Source organism: Sus scrofa, chromosome 14, assembly GCF_054392235.1.
Source record: "Sus scrofa isolate SSC_HxYL_T2T_F1_AM1 chromosome 14, Sscrofa_HxYL_maternal_Yorkshire_Landrace_v2.0, whole genome shotgun sequence".
Lineage (NCBI taxonomy): Eukaryota > Metazoa > Chordata > Mammalia > Artiodactyla > Suidae > Sus > Sus scrofa.
Genome location: NC_139396.1, coordinates 131,946,395 through 131,972,661, shown reverse-complemented (window position 1 = coordinate 131,972,661; position 26,267 = coordinate 131,946,395). Strand labels below are relative to the sequence as shown.

Here is a 26,267-nt window from a genome sequence, read left to right as displayed (position 1 = left end):
ACATTCTGATTTATGAGGTCTGGGGTGGGGCCCAAGACGCTGTCTTTCTAGCAGACTCCTCTAATGCTGATGCTGCTGGTCTGGGGACCACGGAGCAGCCAGGGCGTAGAGGGGGCATTTCAGTGATTTCCTTCATCTGAGCCCTGAGATAGAGGGTAGATATTTACCGGACCTTTTCCTAAGTTGCCTACCTTCACTGTTTCCCAGCAGGCCCTCGCTGACCCTCTAACTTTCAACTGGTTCTGAAGAGCCCCAGTGGGTGCAGTGGGAGCCTTTGGCATAGCAGAGGAATGAGATATATTCTCCCTGCTCCACTCTCACCCTCCCCACCTTGGGGGGAAGCCATCCACTGGTCTGCCCGTGCCCAGTGCATTCAGTTCCGCGCTAATGATGACTGGTTCCTGTCTGGCCTTGGCCCCTGTGTGGCAACTGCAATAGAGCTCTGCTGAAAACCTATTTTGCTCAAAATCTGTTTAATATACTCAGAAAGGAAAACCACGCTGTGTGGTCTGAAGTTTATAGCAGGAACTGGGGAGAAAAACTGCTGAAGGTCTGCTTCTTTAGAAAAAAAAAAAAAATCCTTTAATTCATCATAGAATTTTACAGCTGGAAAGGACCTTTAGAGATCGACTCCCAAACCTTCATTGTGGAGAAGAAAGCTGGGACCCAGTGAGGCTGTGACTTGTTCAAGGTCACCCAGCAAAATAGAGGTCAGCCCATAGGTATATTCTTTCTTTCTAATCTCGCTTTAGGTTATTTATCTGGAAATGGATAGCACGGAGTCGCTACTTCTTCCCTTTGGCTCCTTTAATTAAAAGCTCTACTTTTCAAAAAAAGGTAAAAAGCAAGAGGCTGGATCATGGTTCTTCCCCCTCATGACCTTCATTAGAAAATGTCTATTAGATGCTTGTAGGCCCCTAATGGGACCTGCCTCCCTGGTAGCAGTGACCCAGATTGCAAGTATAGCTTCTGGAAGGTATGCCCAATACCACTGTCTTCTTCCGTGCCCATTGCAGACGTCACAAGCTGATCACAGCACTCTTTCAAGCCACTGCCAAGCAGTTTGGCTCTCAAGTGGCAACTTATTTGCCACCCCTGCAAGAGTTCATATTTTGAAAAGTCCAGTGACCTTCAGATCCACGCTACATTTCAACAGGTCTAAACTGGTTGCTAAATACTCTTTAGCGTCTCACCTTCCCCACCCCGACCCCTGCAGCTGTGTATTAATCCAATTATGAGTTTCCTTTATCCAACCATACTTCCTGCCAAGTTGCCAAAGTGATGCGTTTGCCTTTGGTGGTTAGACAGCCCCGAAGACGATGCTGTCTTGTTGAGACAGCTCTGTAATTTGAACTGACCTCACTCCACTAGTGCAACACCCAACATGTGCCCTCCGAATGTGCCACTAAAACTCCCTCCCAGGGAGGCTCGCTGAGGTTCGTTGGCTTCTGCCCTGCCGCTGGAGCTCCGCCCCGCAGTTCTCTCCAGCCTCTCAAACAAGGCATTAGGGAGGCTTCTGAATCAGGTTTGGCACTGAAGGCAGTGCCCGGGCCCTTCGTTTTGGTGCCTGGATCCTGCGCTGGAGCAGGCTCCTTTGCTGGCAGGAATGTCTGTCTCCATCTGGGGAGTCAGGCTTCAGATCCTCTCTTCATTAAGACATCAGCCTCACTCAGCCTCTCTCTTGGCTGCCAGACACACTGACAAGCCAGCAGGAAAAGTTCCATCAGGAAGAGATACGCCGCCCTTTGAAGGCAGGAAGGCATCGCTTTGCCCGAGGGACTGGACCTGTGCAGACTCTGGGGATCTTGTCCCAGGAGAGCCTTTAGCACACACTCTGTGGGTTCTGATTCTAAGCCTGTGGCCAGTGTCTCGGGTGGCGCCGTCCGTACTGTTCTGAGTGGCTCCCTTGCTCGCTCAAGGAGAGGGTGGAGTCCTTCCACCTCCTTGGCCATTCTCATCTGTCTCCTGGGTGCCTGCCACCAGCTCCCTTAGCCCCAGGCTGTTTGGCAACACCCTGAGTTATGTTAGAGATATAATAATGAATTATACAATGGATTATACATAATTAATTTATAATAAAACACACACACAATGGTTTAATTTCTCCAAGTGAATGATGTGCAGCCCGCCAGATCCTGCTGGAATACATTCCATAACTGACTGCTTCCTGGTCTGGAGGTGATGGCCAGCTGCCCTTGGGAGGGGCCTTGGCAGGGGAACCTTCCAGGTCACAGATGCCCTCCAGGCTGCCTCTGGGGTAGGTCCCGCAGAAGGAGAATCCTTTACTGACTCCACTGTTGTTCTAGTCATGGACGTTCACGGGGGTCTCATGCACCCCCTGCACTGTCTGAGATGTTTCGTTTTCTTCTTCCTCCCAGCCTTGCTCCCAGGATGGGAGTTGCCCATGTGTTTATACTCTCCCATCCCTTCCTTCCTTCCTTCCTTCATCCACTCCACAAATATGTATCGAGTGCCTCTGATGTGCCAGACACTGTCCTTGGCATGGCATGTAAATGAACAAAGCAAAGATCCTTGCCCTGGTGGAACTTATGTTCTACCAGAGGGAGACAGACACTAAATAATAAACATAACAAATGAGGACATCAGCCAGTCAACTGTACAGTGATAGGTGCTATAGAAAGAGAAAAGGCAGAGCAGAGAGTTCCCGCTGTGATGCCGTGGGTTAGGAATACAACTGCAGTGGCTCTGGTAGCTTCAGAGGTGCAGGTTCGATCCCTGGCCCAGCACAGTGGGTTAAAGGATCTGGCGTTGCCACAGCTATGGCTCAGATTCAATCCCTGGCCCAGGAACTGCTATATGCCTGGATGTGGCCATTTAAAAAAGGAAGGAAGGAAGGAAGAAAAAAGAAAAGAAAAGAGAAAGGAAGGAAGGAAGGAAGGAAGGAAGGAAGGAAGGAAGGAAGAAAGAAAGAAAGAAAGAAAGAAAGAAAGAAAGAAAGAAAGAAAGAAAGAAAGAAAGAAAGAAAGAAAAAGAAAGGAAGAAGAAAGAGAAAAGGCAGAGCAGGATATGGGTAACCTGGCATCATGGGGGCAGTCACAGTTTTAAAGAACATAGTCAGGAGTTCCCGTCGTGGTGCAGTGGTTAACGAATCCAACTAGGAACCATGAGGTTGCAGGTTCAATCCCTGGCCTTGCTCAGTGGGTTAAGGATCTGGCGTTGCCGTGAGCTGTGGTGTAGGTCGCAGACGCGGCTCGGATCTCACATTGCTGTGGCTCTGATTGGACCCCTAGCCTGGGAACCTCCATATGCCACAGGAGCAGCCCTAGAAAAAGGCAAAAAACAAACAAACAAACAAAAAATTGTTCAAAGAGCTTAGTCAGAACAGGTCTTGTGGAAAAGTGGCAGCCTAGGGTTGCCAAGCCCTCTGTGAACAGGGACGAAAGGCCCTTCCCTGCCCACGGATTAGATTTCGGATGCTTTGGCAGCCAGATCTTTTTTTTTTTTTTTTTTTTTTTAATTACTCAAGTGAATTTATCACATCCGTAGTTGTATAATAATCATAACAATCTGATTTTACAGGATTTCCATCCCACAACCCAAGCACCCCCACCCCCCCACACTGTCTTCTCCGTAGACCATAAGTTTTTCAATGTCTGTGAATCAGCATCTGTTCTGCAAAGAAGTTTAGTCTGTCCTTTTTTCAGATTCCACATGTCAGTGAAAGCATTTGATGTTGGTGTCTCATTGTATGGCTGACTTCACTTAGCATGATAGTTTCTAGGTCCATCCATGTTGCCAGCCAGATCTTTTAGTGACATTTGTAACTTTTGGTTTCAGATGTTCAGGATGTTTCTGTTCCTGCTGCTGTGGATTCTGCCCCTGACTGAGGGGACCCAGCGGGCTGAACCCATGTTCACGGCAGTCACCAACTCAGTCCTGCCCCCCGACTACGACAGCAACCCCACCCAGCTCAACTACGGAGTGGCAGTGACAGATGTGGACCATGACGGGGACTTTGAGATCGTTGTGGCAGGGTAAGTGCCTCTTACCCTGAGTCTGACAGATGTGTTAGTTAGCTTTTGCTGTAATAGGGCCAGATAACAAATAATTCCAAAACCCCGGTGGCTTAGAGCCACACACATTCTCACTCACCTGGGTCATGACCAGGCTCAGCCGGTAGGCTCCGTCCTTGCCTTTTGCTATGGCAGTGAGTTGGGATGGAGGGTGGAGTGAACGAAATGTGCTGCATCCACAGGCTTTCCAGGGAGAAGATTTGGATGCTCTGCTTCAAGGCACTCTGTTCATATTTCAGCCTCCTTCGTTATGCAGGTGTTACTTCCTTACCAGTGAGACTCTAGACTCTCTATATGGGAGGGACTTAAAGGTGACAATTATGGTAGAAGGAGATGCTCTTATCTGCCTTTGCATAGCATTTTACACAAGACAGAAAAAAATTGTCTGTTTCAAAGAAGGCAGGAAGATAGGGATTCAGAGGGACAGCTAAACTTCTTCTAAACTATGCCTCGGTGCCCCTGCTACCTTCTCTCCTGAGAAGCAACACTGAGTAGCAAGAAAAGCATAAGATTTGGAATCCAGGAGTTCCTGTTGTGGCTCAGTGGTTAACGAATCCGACTAGGAACCATGAGGTTGCGGGTTTGATCCCTGGCCTTGCTCAGTGGGTTAAGGATCCGGCGTTGCCGTGAGCTGTGGTGTAGGTCGCAGACGCGGCTCAGATCACACATTGCTGTGGCTATGGCACAGGCCAGCAGCTACAACTCCTAGCTGGGAACCCCTAGCTGGGAACCTCCATATGCTGCGGTAGCGGCCCAAGAAATGGCAAAAAAAAAAAAAGAGAGAGAGAAGATTTGGAATCAGATAGCTTGAGTTCATGCCCTAAATCTACAGGTTTCTATTTGCATGACTTTTTTTGGTTTTTGTTTGTTTTGTTTTTCTTTTTTTGTTTTTTTTTCCGCTGTACAACATGGGGACCCAGTTACATATACATGTATACATAATTTTTTCTCCCATTGTTGTGTGATGAAGTAAGTATCTAGACATAGTTCTCAGTGCTACACAGCAGGATCTCATTGTAAATCCATTCCAAGAGCTTGCATCCATATTTGCATGACCTTGAGTCAGTCCCTTATGTGCCGAGATTCAGATATATCATCGGCAAAGCTAGGGATGCAGCAACCTGCCAGCTTGTCCTGAAGCCTCCATAGGCCGTTGTCAGTTCCGCCAATCACCACTGATAATCATTATTTATGGAGCGCAAACATGTCCCAGGCACTGTGCTAAACCTTTCACATGCACTGTCTTATCTAATCCTCCTGCCTGCGCTGTGAAGGAAGTATACAAGAAAAGGAACTTAGGGCTCAGAGACGGTGAGGGACTTGCCCTCTATCAAATAAATAGTAAGTAGATGAGCCTTTGAACCCCAAGGCTCCCTAACAATAGAGCTGCTAAACTTCATTGTGCAAAGTTTAGGTATCACTTCAAAAATCAGCCAATCAATAAAAAACACCACAGGGGCCTGTCAACCTCTCATTCTGGGAGGCCGGAGCTTTTATGGCAACTCAGAATAACTGCTGAGTAATATTGTTTGTAGTGGTTGCATGCAAGAGTAGAAAGCATTGACCTTAGAACTTGCAAACTGGATTTTAATCCTGTCCCATCCATTAGTTGTGAGCCTTGTGCAAGTTACTTAACTACGCAGCCCCCGCTTTCCTCATCTGCCAAATGGGCACAGTGAAATCTACCCCCGCCGACCACAGAGGATTGGTAAGGATCAGTGGAGATGGTGACTGTGAAAGAGAATCTTAGGAGTACATTTCTTCTTTTCTTCTACCTCATGAAGAGTAGAAGTGTCTAGATTCTAGATCTCCTGGAAATCTAGATTAGTGTGCTGGCAAATGGAACTTCCTATGATGATGTTCTCTGTTGGTTCTGTCCAATAGGGCGTGGCTATTGAGCACTTGAAATTTGGCTACTGTGACCACAGAACTGAATTTTTATTTTATGTCACTTTAATAATTATATAGCCATTTTTTTGGGGGGGTCTTTTTGTTATTTCGTGGGCCGCTCTCGCGGCATATGGAGGTTCCCAGGCTAGGGGTTGAATCGGAGCTGTAGCCACCGGCCTACGCCAGAGCCACAGCAACGGAGGATCCGAGCCGCGTCTGCGACCTACACCACAGCTCACGGCAACGCCGGATCCTTAACCCACTGAGCAAGGCCAGGGATCGAACCCGCAACCTCATGGTTCCTAGTCGGATTCGTTAACCACTGCGCCACGACGGGAACTCCTAGAGCCATGTTTAAATTAGATATCACAGGTCTGGGACCTCAGAAGGAACAATTAAAGAGCAGAGTGGATAGAAAGAGGAAAAACAGCAATGGTTGTCATGACCCTTACTACCGGAGGTGACCTGTGCAGGGTTGGGGGCCAAGCAGCTTGTCTGCGTTCATTTCTGTGACTCTTCAGTCACTCTTTGCATCTGAGAGAAGCCTTCCTGGCCAAATCCCGCCTCCCAGAGTCTGTGCCACTCTGCCAGGGTCTCTGGGTGAAGGACTGTGATGCACTTCTGAGATGATCCCATTGGCCCCGCCTCCTGTCAGGTGACACCAGCCTCCCTGCGGTAGGTGGGGTTGTCACTGGCAGCCAGGGGATGGAGAACAGCAAGGCAATGTCCTTCCTTCCCTTCCTCCTCTCCTTCTGGGCCCCCACAAGTTACTGTGATGAGCAGACTCTCCTTTCATCTTGGACGATGCGCCTCAACTCAGATTTCCGTCCATGCCCCCCATCCTTTGAGGTGCAGGGGATTGCCACTGCACCTCCCGAGCATGCAGCTTCTTGCTTTCCCAGTGTTGGGCATTTCTTTATTTTTTTCTTTCCTTTTCTTTCTTTTCTTTTCTTTTTTTTTTCTTTTGCTTTTTAGGGCCACACTCGCAGCCTATGAAGGTTCCCAGGCTAGGGATCTAATCAGAGCTACGGCTCCCGGCCTATGCCACAGCCACAGCCACATCAGATCTGAGCTGTGTCTGTGACCTACACCACAGCTCACAGCAATGCCAAATCCTTAACCCAATGAGCGAGGCCAGGGATCAAGCCTGCAACCTCGTGGTTCCTAGTCAGATTTGTTTCCGCTGTGCCACGACGGAAACTCCTGGGCATTCATTTCATCCTCCTTTTCAAGGAAGCTTTTTTCTCTTTCTCTTCCAAGGAACTCAAGCAATTCATTTCTGGGACTCCTATGGTAGAGCACTAGACCATCTAGGTGGGCAGTTTGGAGGAGGGGTCTAAACCTTGTCTAGCTTGCTGCTTCCTGTGGGGCCTGCAGCACTTCAGAGTCATCCTCTAGAAGCAAGAACAGCCCATCCTGGCTCTCAATCCTGAATCAGCCAGAGATCAGGAAAGAACCCAGGGAAGGACTGAGCCTGGCACACCCGGTCTGAGAAAGCTCGGGCTGCTGAAAGATGATACTGTTCACGCCCAGCAAAGAGGAAGAGTTGCATGGAGGACAGGATGGCAAAATTGGGCAGCCTCCCAGTTCCAGGTCAGGCCTTCTTTGCAGCTCTTATGAAGCACTGCGAAGTCTCAGAGTGTCAGAGAGACATATTCTAATTTCAGTACCAAAATACATTCCAAAGGCAAATAAAACTTTTTATTCTCTTCAGCTTGGGATGATTTGTCACTGTCTTCTCCTTTGGGCTGGATAACCAGGGGTTGACTATACAGACCTATTTAAATCGGGAGGTCATTTGGCCCACCTCTTGCCTTCCAATAAGGTCACACCTATAGTTTTTGGAGGCTCCATTTATTTAGAGCCTCCCCAGGGAAAGTGTGTAGTCTTTTTGTAATCAAGCTCAATTATTTATGTCAAGAATCTGTGTGGCTCATCTGAATCCCTCATATTCGAGCTTCACAAGCCATTTCATTTAGCTTTTGTTTGGCTGTTGCCTTTGAAGATCGAAACCAAGTGGTCATCGTCCTTTCACATAAGGATCACCGCCCTGTCTTTCATGCCCTGGGAACTCCTTGGCAACATTGCTGGCTTTGACTTTTATTCCGTTTCATCCATCCTATGCCCATGTTTAACTCTGTTTCCTGCTCTGCTGGCAGACTCTCTCTGTTTAGGAGTCCTGTAGCAGGAACTGAAATTTTAAAAAATTGAATGTGAATGCCTTTCGCTGGAGCACCTGCGGTCCAGTGCCTGACAGGCCCACTCTCTATTATCTGATAGACCTTGCCATTAGCTGGCCCCTAAAGGCATTTGTGTGTCCCACCCTTGGGGTAATGGCCAGCTCTTAAGTTTCTAAGACGCTCTGTTCTTGAACTTGTCTTGGATTTGTTGACCTTGCAGCGTGTCTGACTCCAGCCCCTGTTGCTTTGAGTATTTATTCTTTGAATAGGTTTGTTTTGTTTTGCTTTTTTGGTATCCTCGTTCTGGGTATCGATGGCATTGATTTTGAGCATGTTGCAGGTGAGTTTCTGTTGTGTTTCAGATTCTCGAGGTAATTGCGATGGAAGGCGTGAGTGTGCATCTGACTCTGGGAGGAGCAGAAAATGACCGCCCTTTGTTCTGCAGGGATGGGGGAGGGAGAGGGCCGCCTCTGCTCCGCCGCCACAGCTGGGCGAGTGCCTGCGCATGTGGAGGGCTTATCTGTTAACCGGCGGGTGCAAGATTGCGGGTCTGCGTACAGCCTCCTCCCTGCGGGGTGAGGGGAGGATTTGATCACCCCCGGAGACGTCCGTGCACGCACAGACCATTGAAGATCTTCAGGATCCGCTCCCTGGGTGAATAAAAAGCCTGGTAGCGTCTCCTTTTCTCAGTGGAACTAAACACCCAATCTACAGTCTCACGCAGTCTGGAGAGGAATCCCCGTCGGTGTCAATCTTGCCCAATTCCTTTGGAGGAGCTTTTGTTTCCTGGGATTTCCCCGGAGGTCTCTGAACTAACCCCTCTACCCTGTCAGTTACCAAGAAGTTTTGCTCGAATGAAAAAAAATTGCGGTTGTCGGAAAGTTTGCCTCCTAGGGTAGATCAGGTGTTCTATACAAAAAGCATTCACTTGATAAAACCTTAACGCATTTTTCACACTTGGAAGGGTTTCCTTAAAAGGGCTGCTACGTATGGTAAACCAGTATTTCATTTTGTCTTAATTTTGCAACTGTGTCAGAAAACTTTTTTTTAATTTACTAAAGTTAATTGAATTATTTAAAAGGCAAATGATATTCAATTAGCAGATTAATCATAATCATATAGGAGATATTTTTGCCATTATACGTAAAAAGAACAATGATAAAGAATAAAACGCACCACTTGTACATTTTATTATAGGCATCTATAGATATATGCAGTACCTATAGCTATAGATGTAGTATGCATATATTTAGATACATAGTATATCTAAATATATACAGTACATATACATAAACACACACACTCAACAAAATAGGAAAAATACTTCTGAACTTTCAGTCTTAACCATTGCTTTTTAAAATATAACATTTTAATGAATTCGATCATCAGTTTTGACAACTTAAAATGTTCCATTATTCCAGCTTTTCTCTTTTTTAACTTTAAAAGACATTTTACATTTTGATAACACAAATATGTTTTATTTCAAAAAAAAAGCCCGTACGATGTGGATGAAAGTAAAAATCCATCTTTACCAACCTCCCACCTCAACTCCAAGCTCATCCCCGTCCCCTTCCAGAATAGCAGTTGTTTTCACTTTGATGCGTATACTTCTGGCAACTTCTGTGTTACATATATACTTATCAAATATATAATTTTGAGAGGAATCAAACTGATAATGCATTGTTCCAGGACTTGCTTTTTTCACTGTGTGACATGGTTACGGTTCAAACATATAAATCCAGCTTATTTTTTTTTTTTAAGTTACTCAGTGTGGATGTGCCACGCTGGTTTTGCCATTCCTCAAGTGACATTTAAGCTGGCCCTAATCTGTGACCACTGCAGACAATGCTGCACTGCACACTCCTACATACATATGCAGATATTTCTCTGGGATAGAGACCAAGAATTAGAAACACGGGGCATGATATGTACATTTTAAATCTTAATAGATATTGCCAGCGTTTCCAAACTCAATCTTTTTCTATTTATTCATAGCCTAGGAATCAAAAGTACCTGGGGGGATTATTGCTATCAACCGCTGTTGAAGCACCTACTATGTGTACTGCCACATAATCTCCAGGCTCTGAACTTGATCAGTTTAGACGTGATAAAGAAGGGGGGAAAGAGGTCCTAGTCTACATCTGTAAAAGAAGCTGCTGCTGTTAAAAATTGGATTGAGGAACTTCAATACTCTGATTCAGACTGCTAAAAAGACTTCCTCTAAAGCTTCCTCTGCAAAAATATATTTCTTAAATGGGTCACCCTTAACCCTAAGATTCATTGTCGTCAGTATCATGGAAGAATGATTACAGGGTGCCGGCTCTTCCGCTGTGGTTAGGCATGGACTGCCCCTGATTTTGAATACTAATAAGACAAGAGCCGGAGCAGGAGCCGGGCCTTTTAAACCTATTCTTAAAACTTTGATAGAAAGGTTACTCAGCGGTGCACGACAGGTTTCCCAGAGACGTCTCAACGCTCCATCTGAACCTCCTTCTCCCCAGTCCTGGGCAGCCAGAAGCAATGAGTGAAAATTCTGCTCCCCACCCCCGAGTCACAGACTCTCCTGGCAGCTGGAAGGGCTCAGGCTGCTACGTGGCTACCCTGGCCACACACACACACACACACACACACACACACACACACACACACACACACACATGCCCAGAGCAGGGTGTCAGGAAATGTGGTAGGCAGGATGATGGCCTTCTAAAGATGCCCAGGTTGGAGTTCCCGTCGTGGCGCAGTGGTTAACGAATCCGACTAGGAACCATGAGGTTGCGGGTTCGGTCCCTGCCCTTGCTCAGTGGGTTAACGATCTGGCGTTGCTGTGAGCTGTGGTGTAGGTTGCAGACGCGGCTCGGATCCCGTGTTGCTGTGGCTCTGGCGTAGGCCGGTGGCTACAGCTCCGATTCAACCCCTAGCCTGGGAACCTCCATATGCCGAGGGAGCGGCCCAAGAAATAGCAACAACAACAACAACAAAAGACAAAAAGACAAAAAAAAAAAAAAAAAAAAAAAAAAAGATGCCCAGGTTCTAATCCCCAGAACCAATGAATGGCAAAAGGGACTTTGCAGATGTGATTAAGGTAAAGGCCTTGATATAGGGAGATTATCCTGGATTATCCGAGTTGGCCAGATGTAGTCACAGTCTTGAAAACTGGAAAAAGGGAGGCAGGAGAGGAAGTCGTGATGATTTGATGTGAGAAGGACTCCACTCACCACTCCTGGCATTGAAGATGATGGGAAGGACCACAGGTCAAGGAATGTGAGTGGCCTCTGGAAGCTGGAAGATGTTAAGGTAATAGATTTACCTGTAGAGCTGCGGTTTTTTGTTTTTTGGGTTTTTTTTTTTTTTTTTTTTTGGCCACACCCACAGCATGCAGGAGTTCCCCATCCAGGGATTGAACTTGCACCACAGCATGACCAGAGCCCCTGCAGTGACTATACCTGATCCTTAACCTGCTGTGCCACTAGGGAATGCCCCCCTAGAGCTTCTTGAAAGGAATGCAGCTCTGCCAACACCTTGATTTCAGCACAGACCAGTGATGGATTTGTAACACACGGAAGTGTAAGATAATCAACTTGCACTGTTTTTTGTCACTAAGTTTGTAGTGATTCGTTACAGCAGGGATAGCAAACTAATACACTGGGTGAAGGCTGGGTGCTTGGTGACGTTCCTCAGAGAAGTGATGGCCATTACCTCCAAGGTTTTTAATAGCATCATTTTTAATAATTTCACAACAATAAAAGAAATACACCACCCACAAGCATATTATTTAGAAGAATAAAAGAATATATTTAAAAGAAATATACCACTAACAAAACTATTATGTTTTAATCAGTGACAAGCCCCTGACTAAGAACAGGTAATGCAGTTTTGGAAAGAATCCCTAAAATCACACCTCCTTACTTGGGGACCATCCACATTAAGTCACCCTGCAGCTCACCCTTTGACACCAGGTACCGGTTGGTACTGGTACCAGTACCGTGAGTGGTAGAAGGTAAGGAGAGGGATTCAGAGCTTTTAAAGATGTCAGTGTCCTCGGTGAGACAAATAGCCGCACTTGGGTGAGTTCTTAAGTAACCTGCGCCCCCAGGGAGATGCAGACATTCCAGGAGGTCAGAGCAGGTGGAAGGCACTTCTGGATGAGAATCACAAAGGGGACGGCAATATTCAGACGGGGAGTTGAGGTCTGTTTAACAAGGGGCAGAGGCCTCTCCAGGTCCAAGAGAACAGTAGGCTTATCGGAATTTTGTTGTTTGTTTTTAAATTATTTTTTTAAAAAAAAAAAGCATTTTAACAAAAAACTGATTTTCACAAAGTATTGAAGAGGATTTATATAAAGCTGTTCCAAAATAGTAATATAATTAAGATACTAAAATTGCCTCTGCTGAAAACGGCAAAGCTACTTTTAGTCTGAATTTTTCATCCATTCAGAAAGTGGATGGATGTCCTGTCTCCAGTCAGTCACTTTCCTTTAATCTCTCTTTTCCTATTTTTTTAAGGTGAGGGGCTGGTTGGAAGGTCTTCCTTGTCCCCTGGGTCTCACATCAGGCTCCCTAGGTGCAGACTCAGAGCAGGCTGGAGCCCAGGCCGACCCTCCTCCCCACCCTTACAGCCCTCAGGCCTCCCCTCCCCCTTCTCTCCCCTCCCCCCTCCCCCCCTTTCCCTCCTCCTCCCCCTTTTCTCTCCCTCCTTCTCCCCTCCCCCTTCTACCCCCCTCCCCCTCCCCTTCCCCTCCCCCTCTCTCCCCTTTCCCTCCCCCTCCCCTCCCCCTCCCCTCCCCTTCTCTCCCCTCCCCCTTCTCTCCCCTCCCCTCCCCCTCTCTCCCCTTTCCCTCCCCTCCCCTCCCCCTTCTCCCCTCTCCCCCTCCCCTTCCCCTCCCTCTTCTCTCCCATTTCCCTCCCCCTCCCCTTTCCCTCCCCCTCCCCTCCCCTCTCTCCCCTTTCCCTCCCCCTCCCCTCCCCTTCTCTCCCCTCCCCCTTCTCTCCCCTCCCCTTTCCCTCCCCCTCCCCTTTCCCTCCTCCTCCCCTCCCCCTTCTCTCCCCTTTCCCTCCCCCTCCCCTCCCCTCTCTCCCCTTTCCCTCCCCCTCCCCTCCCCTTCTCTCCCCTCCCCCTTCTCTCCCCTCCCCTTTCCCTCCCCCTCCCCTTTCCCTCCTCCTCCCCTCCCCCTTCTCTCCCCTTTCCCTCCCCCTCCCCTCCCCTCCTCTCCCCTCCCCCTCCTCCTCCCAAGCTCACCTCACACTTCTCCTTGGAACCCAAGCCATTTTCACCTCCAGAGTCACTTCTGCTCTGGGGGGGGGCCCATCAGACCCCAACCTCCCTCTTGTGTTCTTCCTCACACATCCTCGCTTCCCAGTCCTGCTGACCTGGTGAATCACTTTCTTTCAAGGATGCCCTGCTTATGACTTCATTTTCCCTCTGAGGAAGCAGTGACTTTGAGGTGCAGATGTCTAAGAAAACATGCAAGGATGTGAAGAAGCGAAAACCAAACATTCCCCACCTCAGATTTTTACTGGCTCTCCCTTCAGGTACCTTCACCTGTTTGCAGATTAAAGTCGTGAAGCACTGGAGAGCAGAAGCAACACAAGTCTTGTCTTTTACTTACATCATCTGATTTTAAAGCATCCCAGCCGTCCATATGATATGTAGTATTTAATTGAATCTCAGTCACTCCTTTTTTCCGCATGTGTTTATTGAGGTATAGTTGATTTACAATATTACATTAGTTTCAGGTGTACAACAGAGGGATTCAAAATTTGTATGGGTTTTACTCTACTTATAATTATTATAAAGTATTGACTACATTCCCTGTGTTATACAGTATATCCCTGGAACTTATTTATTTTATACCTCTTATTCCCCTATCCCTAGGGATTTTAACACCACCAAAAGCAGGGTGACACCTACAATTGGCAGCTTGCATTTCATTGGCAGTTTTTTCTTTTTCTTTTTTTCTTTTTTTTTTTTTTTTAGGGTCACACCCTCGGCATATGGAAGTTCCCAAGCTAGGGGTCCAATCAGAGCTCTAGCCGCTGGTCTACACCACAGCCATAGCAAAACAGGATCCGAGCCACATTGCAACCTACACCACAGCTCATGGCAACACCGGATCCTTAACCCATTGAGTGAGCGAAGCCAGGGATTGAACCCACATCCTCATGGATACTAGTAGGATTCGTTTCCACCGAGCCACGACAGGAACTCCTAATTGGCAATTTTTTCTTTCTTAGAGATACACAAAATAATGGTGAGTCTTCTCCCTGATGACACATTATATTGGATGAAAGCACTGTCGATAATGTTGTCCCCATTTTGCAGATGAAAAAACTGCAGCCCAGAAATCTGCTGAGAGTCATAGAGATGGTGGGAGGTGGACCTGTTATTTTATATGAGCCCATTAAATAAAGTTTGTTAATTGGATTATTCAAATCATAATCTTTATTAATATTTCTCTCCCTGTTGGAGTTCCCATCGTGGCACAGCGGAAACGAATCCGATTAGGAACCATGAGGTTGTGCGTTTGATCCCTGGCCTCACTCAGTGGGTTAAGGATCTGGCATTTCTGTGGCTGTAGTGCAGGCTGGCAGCTACAGCTCCAATTAGACCCCTAGCCTGGGAACTTCCATATGCTGCGGGTACGGCCCTAAAAAGACAAAAAAACCATATATATATATACATACATACATGCATACATACATACATATACATATATATACACATATATATACATATATACATACATGTACATACACATATGTGTATATATATATATATATTTTTTTTTTCCTGCCTGTGAATAACTGAGAGGCTCGAAATGCCCTATTGCAGTAGTCCTCTTCTTTCTGTGGTTTTGTGTTATGGTTATGTTGCAGCTACTTTATTAGGTGCAGTTTCAGAATCCTTTTTTTAAAATTGAGATAGACTTAACATACAACATTTTATTCATTTCAGCTGTACATCCTAATGATTTGATATTCACAAATATTTTGATAATTCTTAGAATTCTTATGTTTTCCTGGGAATGGAACCATTATCGTTGTGAAGTGACCCCACCTATCATGAAGTATGCTTCTGGCCTGGTGTTATTATAGCTTCTCTATCTTTCTTTTTGTTTGTGTTTGCCAGGGATCCTTTTTTCCATAATTTTATTTTGAACTCTCCAAAGTCCTTATGTTTTACGTGTTTCTCGTATGCAGCATCAATACAGCTTAAGTTTTTTTCCAACTGTTTAACCATGTCTGTCCTGTTCCTGATGAATTTAGTCCATTCTCTTTAATGGGGACATTGATATGTTTAAACTCATTTCTGTTATTTTTTAAATTTCCACATTTTCAATCCTTCTTTTCCTTTCTTGCTTTTGAAAAATTTATTGATTTAGAGGCTTTTTTTTTTTTTTTGGTTATGGGGTGAGGGGAGATTCTTGTTTTCTAAATGTCACTTTTTGCTTCTGATTTGGGATTTATACTCTCTACTTCTGTTCTTTTAGTGGTTTCCTTTGAAATGTTATGATACGCTTTTAACTTAACAAACTCTAAAATTGCCTAACCCCTTTCTAAAACAATACAAGGATTTTTTTTTTTTTTTTTTTTTTGTCTTTTTGCTATTTCTTTGGGCCGCTCCTGCGGCATATGGAGGTTCCCAGGCTAGGGGTCCAATCGGAGCTGTAGCCACTGGCCTACGCCAGAGCCACAGCAACGCGGGATCCGAGCCGCGTCTGCGACCTACACCACAGCTCACGGCAACGCCGGATCATTAACCCACTGAGCAAGCGCAGGGATCGAACCCGCAACCTCATGGTTCCTAGTCGGATTCGTTAACCACTGCGCCACGACGGGAACTCCAAGGATTTTAATACACTTTAACTCTGAACTTCCCTTCCTGGTGTATGTGTAGCACTTTAGTCTTTCCCTTTGCAAACCCTATCGGTTATGATGATGATTATTGTTATTATTTTTATCTAAAGACAATTTTTTAAATTTGCATCCATTCTTACCATTTTATATGCTCATTCTTCCTTCTGGCATCTCAGAAAGACCTTCCAATCATTTTTCTTCTCCCCAATATACCTCCTTTAGCTGTTCCTTTACTTAATGCCAGATGCCAGTAAAATAGCTGAGTTTTAATCTGAAAATATACTGATGGTCTCTCCATTCTTGAAAGATAGCTTTCCCACATCCAAGATTTTTAGGCTGACAGTTATTACTCCTTTGTCATTTGTTGCCAAGATGCCCGTTATTAGTAATGACACTCCCTTGTAGGTGGTCTGTCTGCTGTCTCTCTTTTTTGTCTTTTGGATTTAGCAGTTCCACTACTGTATGTATTCAATGGGTCTCTTTTTTTCTTCTTAAACCTGGCGTGTGCTGCCTGAATCTGAGTGGTTATTAGCCACCATCGTCTGTTCTTTCTACTCACTCCTTCTAGGACTTCACTCAGACAAGTTTTCTCATTCTATCCTTCAAATCTTTCTTTTTTTTTTTTTTTTTTTTTTTTTTTTTTGTCTTTTTGCCTTTTCTAGGGCCGCTTCCCACAGCATATGGAGCTTCCCAGGCTAGGGGTCTAACCAGAGCTACAGCTGCCAGCCTACGCCAGAGCCACAGCAACACAGAATCCGAGCCGTGTCTTCGATCTACACCACAGCTCACAGCAACGCCGGATCCTCAACCCACTGAGCGAGGCCAGGGATCAGACCCTCAACCTCATAGTTCCTAGTCGGATTCGTTAACCACTGCGCCACAACAGGAACTCCTATCCTTCAAATCTCTGAACCTTTCTCATATTATTCATCTCCTGGCTCTCTGTGATACTGCACTCTGGGTAACTTTCTACATATATCTTCCAGTTCACTAATTCTTCAGTTGCATCCAAACTGTTGAGTTTTCATTTCAAAAACTGTGTCGTTGTTGTTGTTTTTCTTCTTATGGCCACACCTGCGGCATTTGGAAGTTCCCAGGCTGGGGATCGAATCAGAGCTACAGCTGCTGGCCTTCGCCACAGCCACAGCAACACCAGATCCCGAGCCACATCTTTGACTTAACACCGTGGCTCACGGCAACACTGGATCCTTAACCCACTGAGCGAGGCCAGGAATCAAACCCACATCTTCACGGACTCTAGGTTGGTTTCTTAACCCACCGAATCACAATGGGAACTCCCCCTAACTGTTTCTCATTTCTAGGAGTTTCAAATCTCCCTGATCATTTCTGATAGGGTCTCGTTGCTTGCTCATTTATTCCATTCTTTGTTTCATTAAACATTTCTTACATAGCTATGTTCTGTATTTGACAGTTCTGATGTCTACAGTCCTTGTGAGTTAAATTGCTCTTAGTTTTGGGGGGTTTTTCCTGCTGCTCATTTGAAGTGACTTGCCTTCTTAGTATATCTGCTGGATCTTACAATGTGAGAGTTCTGTGGACATAAAATGGAGTTGCTTTTTACCCGAGAGGATTTGCTGAGGACCAGGGCTTCTACTGACTTGGAAACACACTAGATCTCTCCAGGTTAATTTAGGTATATATATATATATATAAAATGATTTTTTTTCATTATGGCTGGTTTACACTGTTCTGTCAATTTTCTACTGTACAGCATGGAGACCCAGTTACGTATACATGTATAGATGCTTTTTTCTCACATTATCATGCTCCATCATAAGTGACTAGATATAGTTCTAATTTAGGATTTAATGTAGGATTCTAGGGTTCAGCATCCTCCCCATCCCAGTGCTGCCATCTCAACCCATTTGTTCATCACTGACTGTTGCCAGGTCTAGTTTGGGCTCACTTTTCTGTGGGATGGATTGATTCTCGGAGATTTACCTTAAGTTTGTGCTCAGTAATACATTAAAAACAGTTTTTATCTGGGACTACCTTGTTTTATGGTGACAGAATCCCTCAGCAATCTCTCACATAGATGGAAACAAAAGTCTGGAGTTGTCAATAGGTTTAGGATAGCCAAAGCCTATTTTTCTATTATCAAGAAGACTTGGGAGGGTATGTGCAGCTAAAAGATGATTCAAGAGATTTGCTCCCTTCGCTCTTCAGAGATGCTTTAACGCATTTCTTGCAAAATAGAAAGAGCTCCACAGCATGGGAGATGTGGGTGCGAAATGGAGATGTATAGGGATGAGTATCTATGGGGAGAGAAGTGTGAGCCACACACACTCGAGTAGCCAGGCCAGACCCTTGGACTGCGGCTCTGTGGAGGAGCGTGGGAGAGTCAAGAAGGAAGATTCTAAAGAACATGTAAGAGCTGTTGACAGTCTGTGATTAGAGTTAACCTGTGTTTCAGAAGGAGTTTTTGCTGACTGGATCAGATTGTAAAGGAAACTCAAACCAAAGGACTATCATAATTCATAATGTTATTTAATTTAACAGTAAATATATATATGTACACTTTGATCAAGATTTCTTTTTAAAATTTGCCCTCTCACATTAGATTGCAGACTCCTAAAAGCAGGCGCTTTCTCTTTTTCATCGTGCATGTACAGTTCCTAGCACATGGTTAGTGTTCAATAAATGAATGGAATGAAATAGACTGGGATCTCAAGGATGGAAAGACAGTCTTTGGTAAGGGGGTTAATGACAATAACAAACATTAGCTATACACCAAAGCAATTGATTCAAGGACTTTAGTCTTGAGAGCAATATCAATCGATTCAATAAACAAATCCTCCCCACCTACCTGCCATGTGCATAGCTGTGTGCTCAGTGCTTTGGCAGCACAAAAATACAGTCCCTTCCTTCAAGCCATCTTATTTGTAAGGGAGCTAAGGCACATAGGAAAATAACAGAGCAGTGTGTCATATGAGCTCTAGCGGAAAAACTCCCTCCATATTCAGCACACTTATCAGGCTCATCTCCCAGTGAATATTTCAGTTTTTCCAGTTTCTTAAAACCCTGAAATTGATCTCAGGTTGCGGTAATAAGGCTATTTTCCCCATATGGAATTTCTCTATGGTGTCACAGGTTTGATCTTCTCTTATTACAGCCAAGGTCCCTGTGTTCATTTCCCTTTCATTAAACCACAATAATTGTTTGTTGACTGAGTAGTCCCAAGGAACTGACAACATCATCGAGCCTCCAGTCCTGGCTCTTCCTGGTTCCTGTCTAACACCTCAGAGAGGCAATGAAATGCACCACTAACTACAGGTGCCAGCAGCCTTGTGTTCCTGTGTTTTTGTTTGTTTTGTTTTGGCATATACTTCTCCATCAGTAATCTGTTGTCCATATTCTTCCCTCCAAGCTAAGACAAAGTATGGAAGAAGAAGGAGGCAGAAGGAAGCTAAGCATTTCCCCCAACACCCTTCAAATAAGATGGGCCATAATTCTGGCTCCTCTGGTATCTTTTAAAGTTGTTCCCCTAGTCTGGAAAGCTGTGTCTGCACCAGGCTACAGCCAAGGCTGCATTCCTCCATCCCCCATCACTCATTGTTCCATCTGGCAGGCCTGGGAAGCCCTTGGTTCAGCCATTTCAGCACCCGATTCCTGGACAGCACCAGAGCCCTGGAACAGATCCAGAGGCTGAAATGAACCCGGTCCTTCCCGCCCGCCCCCCCCTTGCATCCCTACCCACATGCAAACCATTTTGCCTCCACAAATTAGGAAGACTTAGGACAAGTCTCATTATAAAAGTTTCCTTTCTGTAGAATTCAGTAATGTCAAAAGGCAAAAGCTAGTGAAATAATATATCTCAAAGTATCTAAAACCTAAGTCAATTTTTGGAACATATCTAACAATTCATGGGGAAATAAAGCTTTAATTTAAAACTAGGAAGTAAAAAGAGGACAAATTCATTCTTGGTTCAGAAAGCTAGGGAGCTAAAGAAATTTTCAGGGGACCCTGGTAACTTTCTGATGACATTTGGATAATAATACTTCCCAGGTTGCGGTGAAGACAAAAGAGATAAGACATAAAGTTGATTATCAGAGCACCTGGCACATTCCAAATGCTCAATTATTAGTGTGTTGAGGGTGATTATGTTTATTTAATGCCTAATATAACAGAACCAACTCTCATCTCAGAAACCTCAGTGTTTCTTTCTATCCTTTTTCCCATCAATGGAATAAGATAGCGCTGTGGAACATTTTCTGTTTTTATATTAGAACTATATATCTTCTGCAGTTAATTTTTAACACAGTCATTGAAACGTTTTATACTGTGTTGTCTGCAGACATACTGTCCTGAAATAAGTTGTCTTATATTTTACTTAGTTTCCTATAAATCAATGTCCCACCTAGAAGAAAGTTTATTTACCCCTATTATATTAGTCAGCTTTTATTCATTCGTTCTACAGTTTTTTTATTATGCTACCATGTGCCAGGCACCTTGCTGAGCCCTGGGGATTAGTAGTGAACCAGAGCAGCTCCTGACTTCACAGAGCTCCGAGAGAATCAATGTGCCTGGTGAATTAAAGAAATTTGTACTTTGGGAAAGAATTTCAACTTCCTCCAACCAAGTCTTGTGTCAGAATTCATAATTTGTAACCAGAATCATTTCTCAGTCCCACTGTCCATTCTTGCTAAAAGATGCCACTAAGAAATAGAGTGATAAAACAAATGATGATAGGAAAAAGAAGGCATGACTTGGGCAATCTATGAATTAATCAGCTCCCGAATAATCAAGAGGTGATAGATAAAATGCAAGTATCATAGTTCATGCCTTCTTAAATAATTAAACTTATTAAAGAAGGAACCAAAAGACCACATTTCACAAGAAATTAGTAGCCTTAAGGCAGAGGGTGAGCAAAAAAGAGCTCTATAGTAGCATACCTAAGCCTTTTCTATATTGCAATAAACGAAGCAGGTAGCAGTGAAAAGGATGGTTATATGGATTCTCCCATATATTTTAAAGTAGCAAGTGCCGACCTAGAGGTCACAGAGTTATTGCAAGGCATCCGAGAATCCATTCGTGCCTGGGCATTTTATCAATAGACGCTAAAGCACAGCGACTATTATACAGAAAATTTTTTAGCATTAAAAAGGTATCTTCATACTTGAAAAGAGTTGAAAGCCATGGCCTTGAAAATATGTGCTCAGGTACTGTCCAAAAAATGGGGTTTAAAGGAGCCAGAGAAGGGTCACTGAAAGGAGAAGAAAGAGTGAGAGACCTCAGTCGAGAGATGGAGAATGGATGAGAGGATGGAGCAGCGGGAGGAGAAGAAGCGAGAGAGGAAACGGGCAGGAGCTATGGGAGGGCAACGTGGAGTCATGCAGCCCTTGGTTAACAGGCCAGCTCCTTCTCTTCTGAGCCGTGGGACCTGGAAACAAATTACCTGACCTCTCAGAGATTTATTTTCATTTATAAAGTAGAGGCACGGAGTTCCCGTGGTGGCTCAGTGGTTAACGAATCCGACTAGGAACCATGAGGTTGCGGGTTTGATCCCTGGCCTTGCTCAGTGGGTTAAGGATCCGGCGTTGCCATGAGCTGTGGTGTAGGTTGCAGACGCGGCTCAGATCCCACATTGCTGTGGCTCTGGTGTAGGCTGGTGGCTGCAGCTCCAATTTGACCCCTAGCCTGGGAACCTCCATATGTCACAGGAGCGGCCCTGGAAATGGCAAAAAATTTAAAAAATTTAAAAAAAATAAAGTAGAGGCAGGAATAACCAAGAGCCTACTCCATAGCATTGGTGCTGGCAGTTGAACAAGATAATGGACACAAAAGTCTTGGTCTTGTGTCTGATACATGGAGGGGACTCAGCGATCAGCTACCACCACCATTTCTTACACTTTTCATCTGCCCGCGAGATCTTTCAGAGCCTTACCTGTCAGCAAACACTGAGTGTACCATCTGGTCAATTCTTACCTTTAACGAACTAGATTAGTCAGAACTCTTTTCTTTTTTAATTCAGGTATAGTTGATTTACAGTGTTGTGCGAATTTCTGCTGTAGAACAAAGTGATTCAATCATACATATATTCTTTTTTTTAATATTGTTTTCCGTCATGGTCTATCTCAGAAGATTGGCTGTACAGTATCCTTGTGCTACACAGTAGGACCTTGTTGTTTATCCATTCTAAATGTAATAGTTTGCATCTCCTATTCACCCCAGACTCACAATCCATCCCACTCCTTTCCCCCTATCCCTTGGCAACCACAAGTCTGTTTTCCAAGTCTGTGAGTCTGTTTCTGTTTTATAGCTAGGTTCATTTGTGCCATATTTTAGATTCTACATATACGTGGTATCAGATGGTATTTGTCTTTCTCCCTCAGATTTGCTTCACTTAGTATGAGAATCTAATTACATCCAGAACTCTTTTGATTGCAATAAAAAGTAAGCCTTGCTAACCTATCCTCCTTCCCACTCCCACCCCCACCAAAAAAGACGATGTTGTGGAGGTATTTGGGGGTAACTCAAGTAACTCAAAAAGAATCTGATCAACTGAGCCTCAAGAAAGCAGGCACAGGGGCAGGGAGGGGACATCAGGACTGACAGGAGCCAGAATCCAAAGGCGACCGGGATCGCTCTCTCTGACTTTCTGCCTCTCATCCCTGCCTCTGTTTCTTAGCCCGTCAGCCTAATTATTTCAGGGCATCTTTCTCCCTGAGTCTGGAACCAAAACTGCCAGCAGCTCCTGGCTATATAGCTTCCTAGCCTGATCACCAGAGAGAAAGTTCCAATGCAAGTAAAGGATTCTGAGTAGCTGTGTCCCCATCCCTGTGGCTCAAGGAAACCATCTGGATGGGAAAGGGGAAAGGGTTGTGCCTCCAAATATAATGGGTTTCTGTTCCCAGATCCAAGAGAGCACAGTACTAAGTGGACAGACAGCCAGGCTACAGTCATTTCCTGGGCAGACGTGCATTAAACACCGACTGTGCACCCACCACGTCCATGGCCCTGCCCTCCGAGCTGACTTGCTAATGGCCAAACCAGCAATAAACAAAGAAACAAGAAATCTGAATTTCTGTAGAAAAGGCAGATGCACCGACGCCCACAGGCACACACACGCACACCCAGCCCTCTCGGGAAAAATCCCGCACAGCCGTGTGCTGACACACCTTCATCCCCGCCCCCAGAGGCCTTGCCACAGCCCCTCTCCCCTTTCCAGATCCCCCTAGAATCCCTCAGTTAAATCGTCCACTTCAGCACCCATTTATCTTCCCTTCTAACTCTCCATTTTAGTCCTTTAGAAACCTATTGCGATCCAGCGATGCAAAAAAGACACCAGCTAGATTTCCAAGAAAATTTGCATGCTCAGAATTATGAACTAAAGGCAAGGAGGTCTGGAGACGTGTTCCTTCCACAGGAACTCCAGTCAGGGAAAAAGAGCAAAAGCAAAGAGAAACGAGTGAAATGGGTGTCTTCCCCAAGTGTGAGAACTGTGGCTTAGGAAGAAGTTAAGCAGGGCCTGTCACAGGGGCCAAGGGGCCGCAGCGCCCCAGCCTCCACTCACAAACGTTAGACGCCTGTAATCTGCACTGCATGTAATAGATGTGTATTTGGGTGTGAATGTGTTCCAGATGTTTATTCTAATGTGAAGAATTTTTTAGGTATATAAATGATTTTGGCAATCCTGTCTTAGCATTTCTTCATTTATAAAATATACTAAGAGTGTCAGAAACTGGAAGTGACCTAGTCTTCCCAAGTTTTGGGTCTTGGGAGTTCCCATCGTGGCTCAGTGGTTAACGAACCCGACTAGTATACATGAGGACGTGGATTTGATCCCTGGCCTTGCTCAGTGTGGTAAAGGATCCCACATTGCTGTGGCTGTGGTGTAGGCTGGCAGCTGATGCTCCAATTGGACCCCTAGCCTGGGAACCTCCATATGCCTCGGGTGTGGCCCTGAAAAGACCAAAAAAAAAAAAAAAATTGGGGAGGGTCTTGCATTAGTATTTAATAAGCACCTACTATGTACCAAACTCTCTGCTTTGCCCCTCAATTTTCTCACTGAAGGAGGTACTGTTGTTTCCTGTTTCTAAGGGAGGAAAGTGAGACCCAGCTGGTCTCTTGCTAAAGGCCATGCAGTTTTAAAGGAGTGGAGCTAAGAGAAGATTGTGCCCTGTCTGGCTCCGGGACCCAACCTCTTTCCTCCCTGCCACTGGTTCCCAAGCCAGATGGGACTGGAATGAAGTTGTTTTCACTTTGTAGTAAAATTAACCAAATAAGGATGATGTAATTTTTCCTAAAGCCAAAAATATTTCATTTCAAGGACTGATGCTTTGTTTGTTTGTTTATTTGTTTGTTTGTGTCTCTTTTTTTTTTTTTTTTTTTGGTCCTTTTAGGGCCACACTTGAGGCATATGGAGGTTCCCAGGCTAGCGGTCCAATCAGAACTGTAGCCACCAGCCACAGCCACAGCCACAACAATGGGGGATCTGAGCCGCGTCTGCGACCTACACCACAGCTCATGGGCAACACTGGATCCTTAACCCACTGAGAGAGGCCAGGGATCAAACTCGCCTTCTCATGGATGCTAGTCAGATTCACTAACCGTTGAGCCACGATGGGAACTCCAGAACTGATGTTTTTAATTCTAAGATTCTATTCTTTTTCCTTTTTTTGGGGGGGGGGCATTAAAAATGTTTTTATGGAGTTCCCATTGTGGCGCAGTGGTTAACGAATCCCACCAGGAACCATGAGGTTGCAGGTTCGATCCCTGGCCTTGCTCAGTGGGTTAAGGATCCGGCGTTGCCATGAGCTGTGGTGTAGGTCGCAGACGCGGCTCAGATCCTGCGTTGCTGTGGCTGTGGTGTAGGCCGGTGGCTACAGCTCTGATTCGACCCCTAGCCTGGGAACCTCCATATGCCACGGGAGTGGCCCAATAAATAGCAAAAGACCAAAAAAAAATGTTTTTATGATTATCCCATCATAGATGGTAGTTGTTGTCTTTTTATTGTCCTTCGTTGGCAAACTAAAATATTGGCAATCGCATGTGAGTGCTACAAAGTCTGTGTTTTGAAGTTTTACTGTGCCATGAAATCAAGTCTGGAAAGGACCGCTCTGTTTAATGTTGGCATCTCAGAAGGCCGGGCTGCCCTTCACTGAGCGCCTGCCATGTGCGGGCACCGTGCTGGATGGTTTTCATATATTATCTCAGATCAAACACTAAAGGGAGGCCTTGCCCTGGTTTTACAGATTAAGAAACTGAGGCTTAGGAAGGTGAGGGTCCTTGCGAAAGCTCGAGGGCCCCAGGCGCACACCCTCACTCTCCCATGTACGGAGGCGGGCTGCTTGTGAGCCCCGCGTCTCCCCACCCCTATGCAGCCCCCTCCCAGTCCTGGGGAGCCACTAGGGTTCCCAGCTGGGGTCACAGCCTCATCTTCCCTTCACACTGCCTCTCACAGAGCCCACCCCTTCCCCCACACGCCAAAGCTTTGACAGCTTTCTGATCCTCCATAGACAGCATTTGAGAGGCTGCGGCCAGCTTTGGCCACTCTGTTCTGGTGTTCTGGTTGGAAGAACTTCCTGAAGAAATTCCACAGCAAGGTAGTGAGCTGTGTGCCTCTGAACCACATTGGCCAAGCACACGGAGGTCACGTGAGTTCCCTGGCGCTCTCGGCAGTTCATGAGATCTCTCACTTCAGGGCAGGCCCAGCAGGGGCAGGGGATCAGCTGCTGCCCAGAGGGTGTTCACGATGGTCTGGGTGTGAGCACATGGCCAGCCTTCCCTCTGTGAGAGGTCTGGTTTCCCTCGCACAGGCTGGGCTGGTTGTCTTGGGAGCGAGCACATCCGGTCTGCAGGCAAACGCAGAGGCAAACCCTCAGGTTGGGTCTCAGTCGTGCCCCAGCTGATCCCCAGTCCCAACTCCCTAGCGTGGCCTCCTGTGACTGCCAGCTGCGGTGGTGGCATCCATCCGCGCAGACAGGAAGAGTGCCTGCTCTCTTGGTTAGGAGAGGAGACAACTGAGCTTGTTCCCTGAACTCATGAGTCTCCAAGGGAAAGAGACAGAGTCTGGCTCCGCCTGGAGAAGATGAACCAGAGGGTAGACTTACATATTTTTTTAGGCGATAATAGATAAAGGGGAAAACGTCTATGGGCTTGTGGAACTGGAGCTGGCCAACGAGGCCAATGCAGTTTACTAAGTGAGAAAAATGTTGCCAAATAAAGCAAAGCTTAATATCATACACAGCATCACGCAGGAGTAGTAATAATAGCAGCAGGACTGAGCTGTGGTTCATTTTTGTCATTGTTTGGCACCTGGTATTTACTCCTGCTTCCTAGAAACA

The 26,267-nt window shown here is 45.6% G+C and overlaps 1 protein-coding gene across 4 annotated transcripts in view; it reads left to right on the top strand.

The window, feature by feature from the left end:
* Positions 1-26,267, top strand: part of CRTAC1 (cartilage acidic protein 1) — a 168,000-nt gene that overhangs the window by 15,797 nt on the left and 125,936 nt on the right. For all 4 annotated transcript variants that reach the window (XM_084995019.1, XM_021074420.2, XM_084995020.1 and 1 more), the window contains exon 2: positions 3,799-3,995. In XM_084995019.1, coding sequence (XP_084851145.1) covers positions 3,799-3,995 — 197 coding nt within the window. The remainder of the gene's footprint in view (positions 1-3,798; positions 3,996-26,267) is intronic.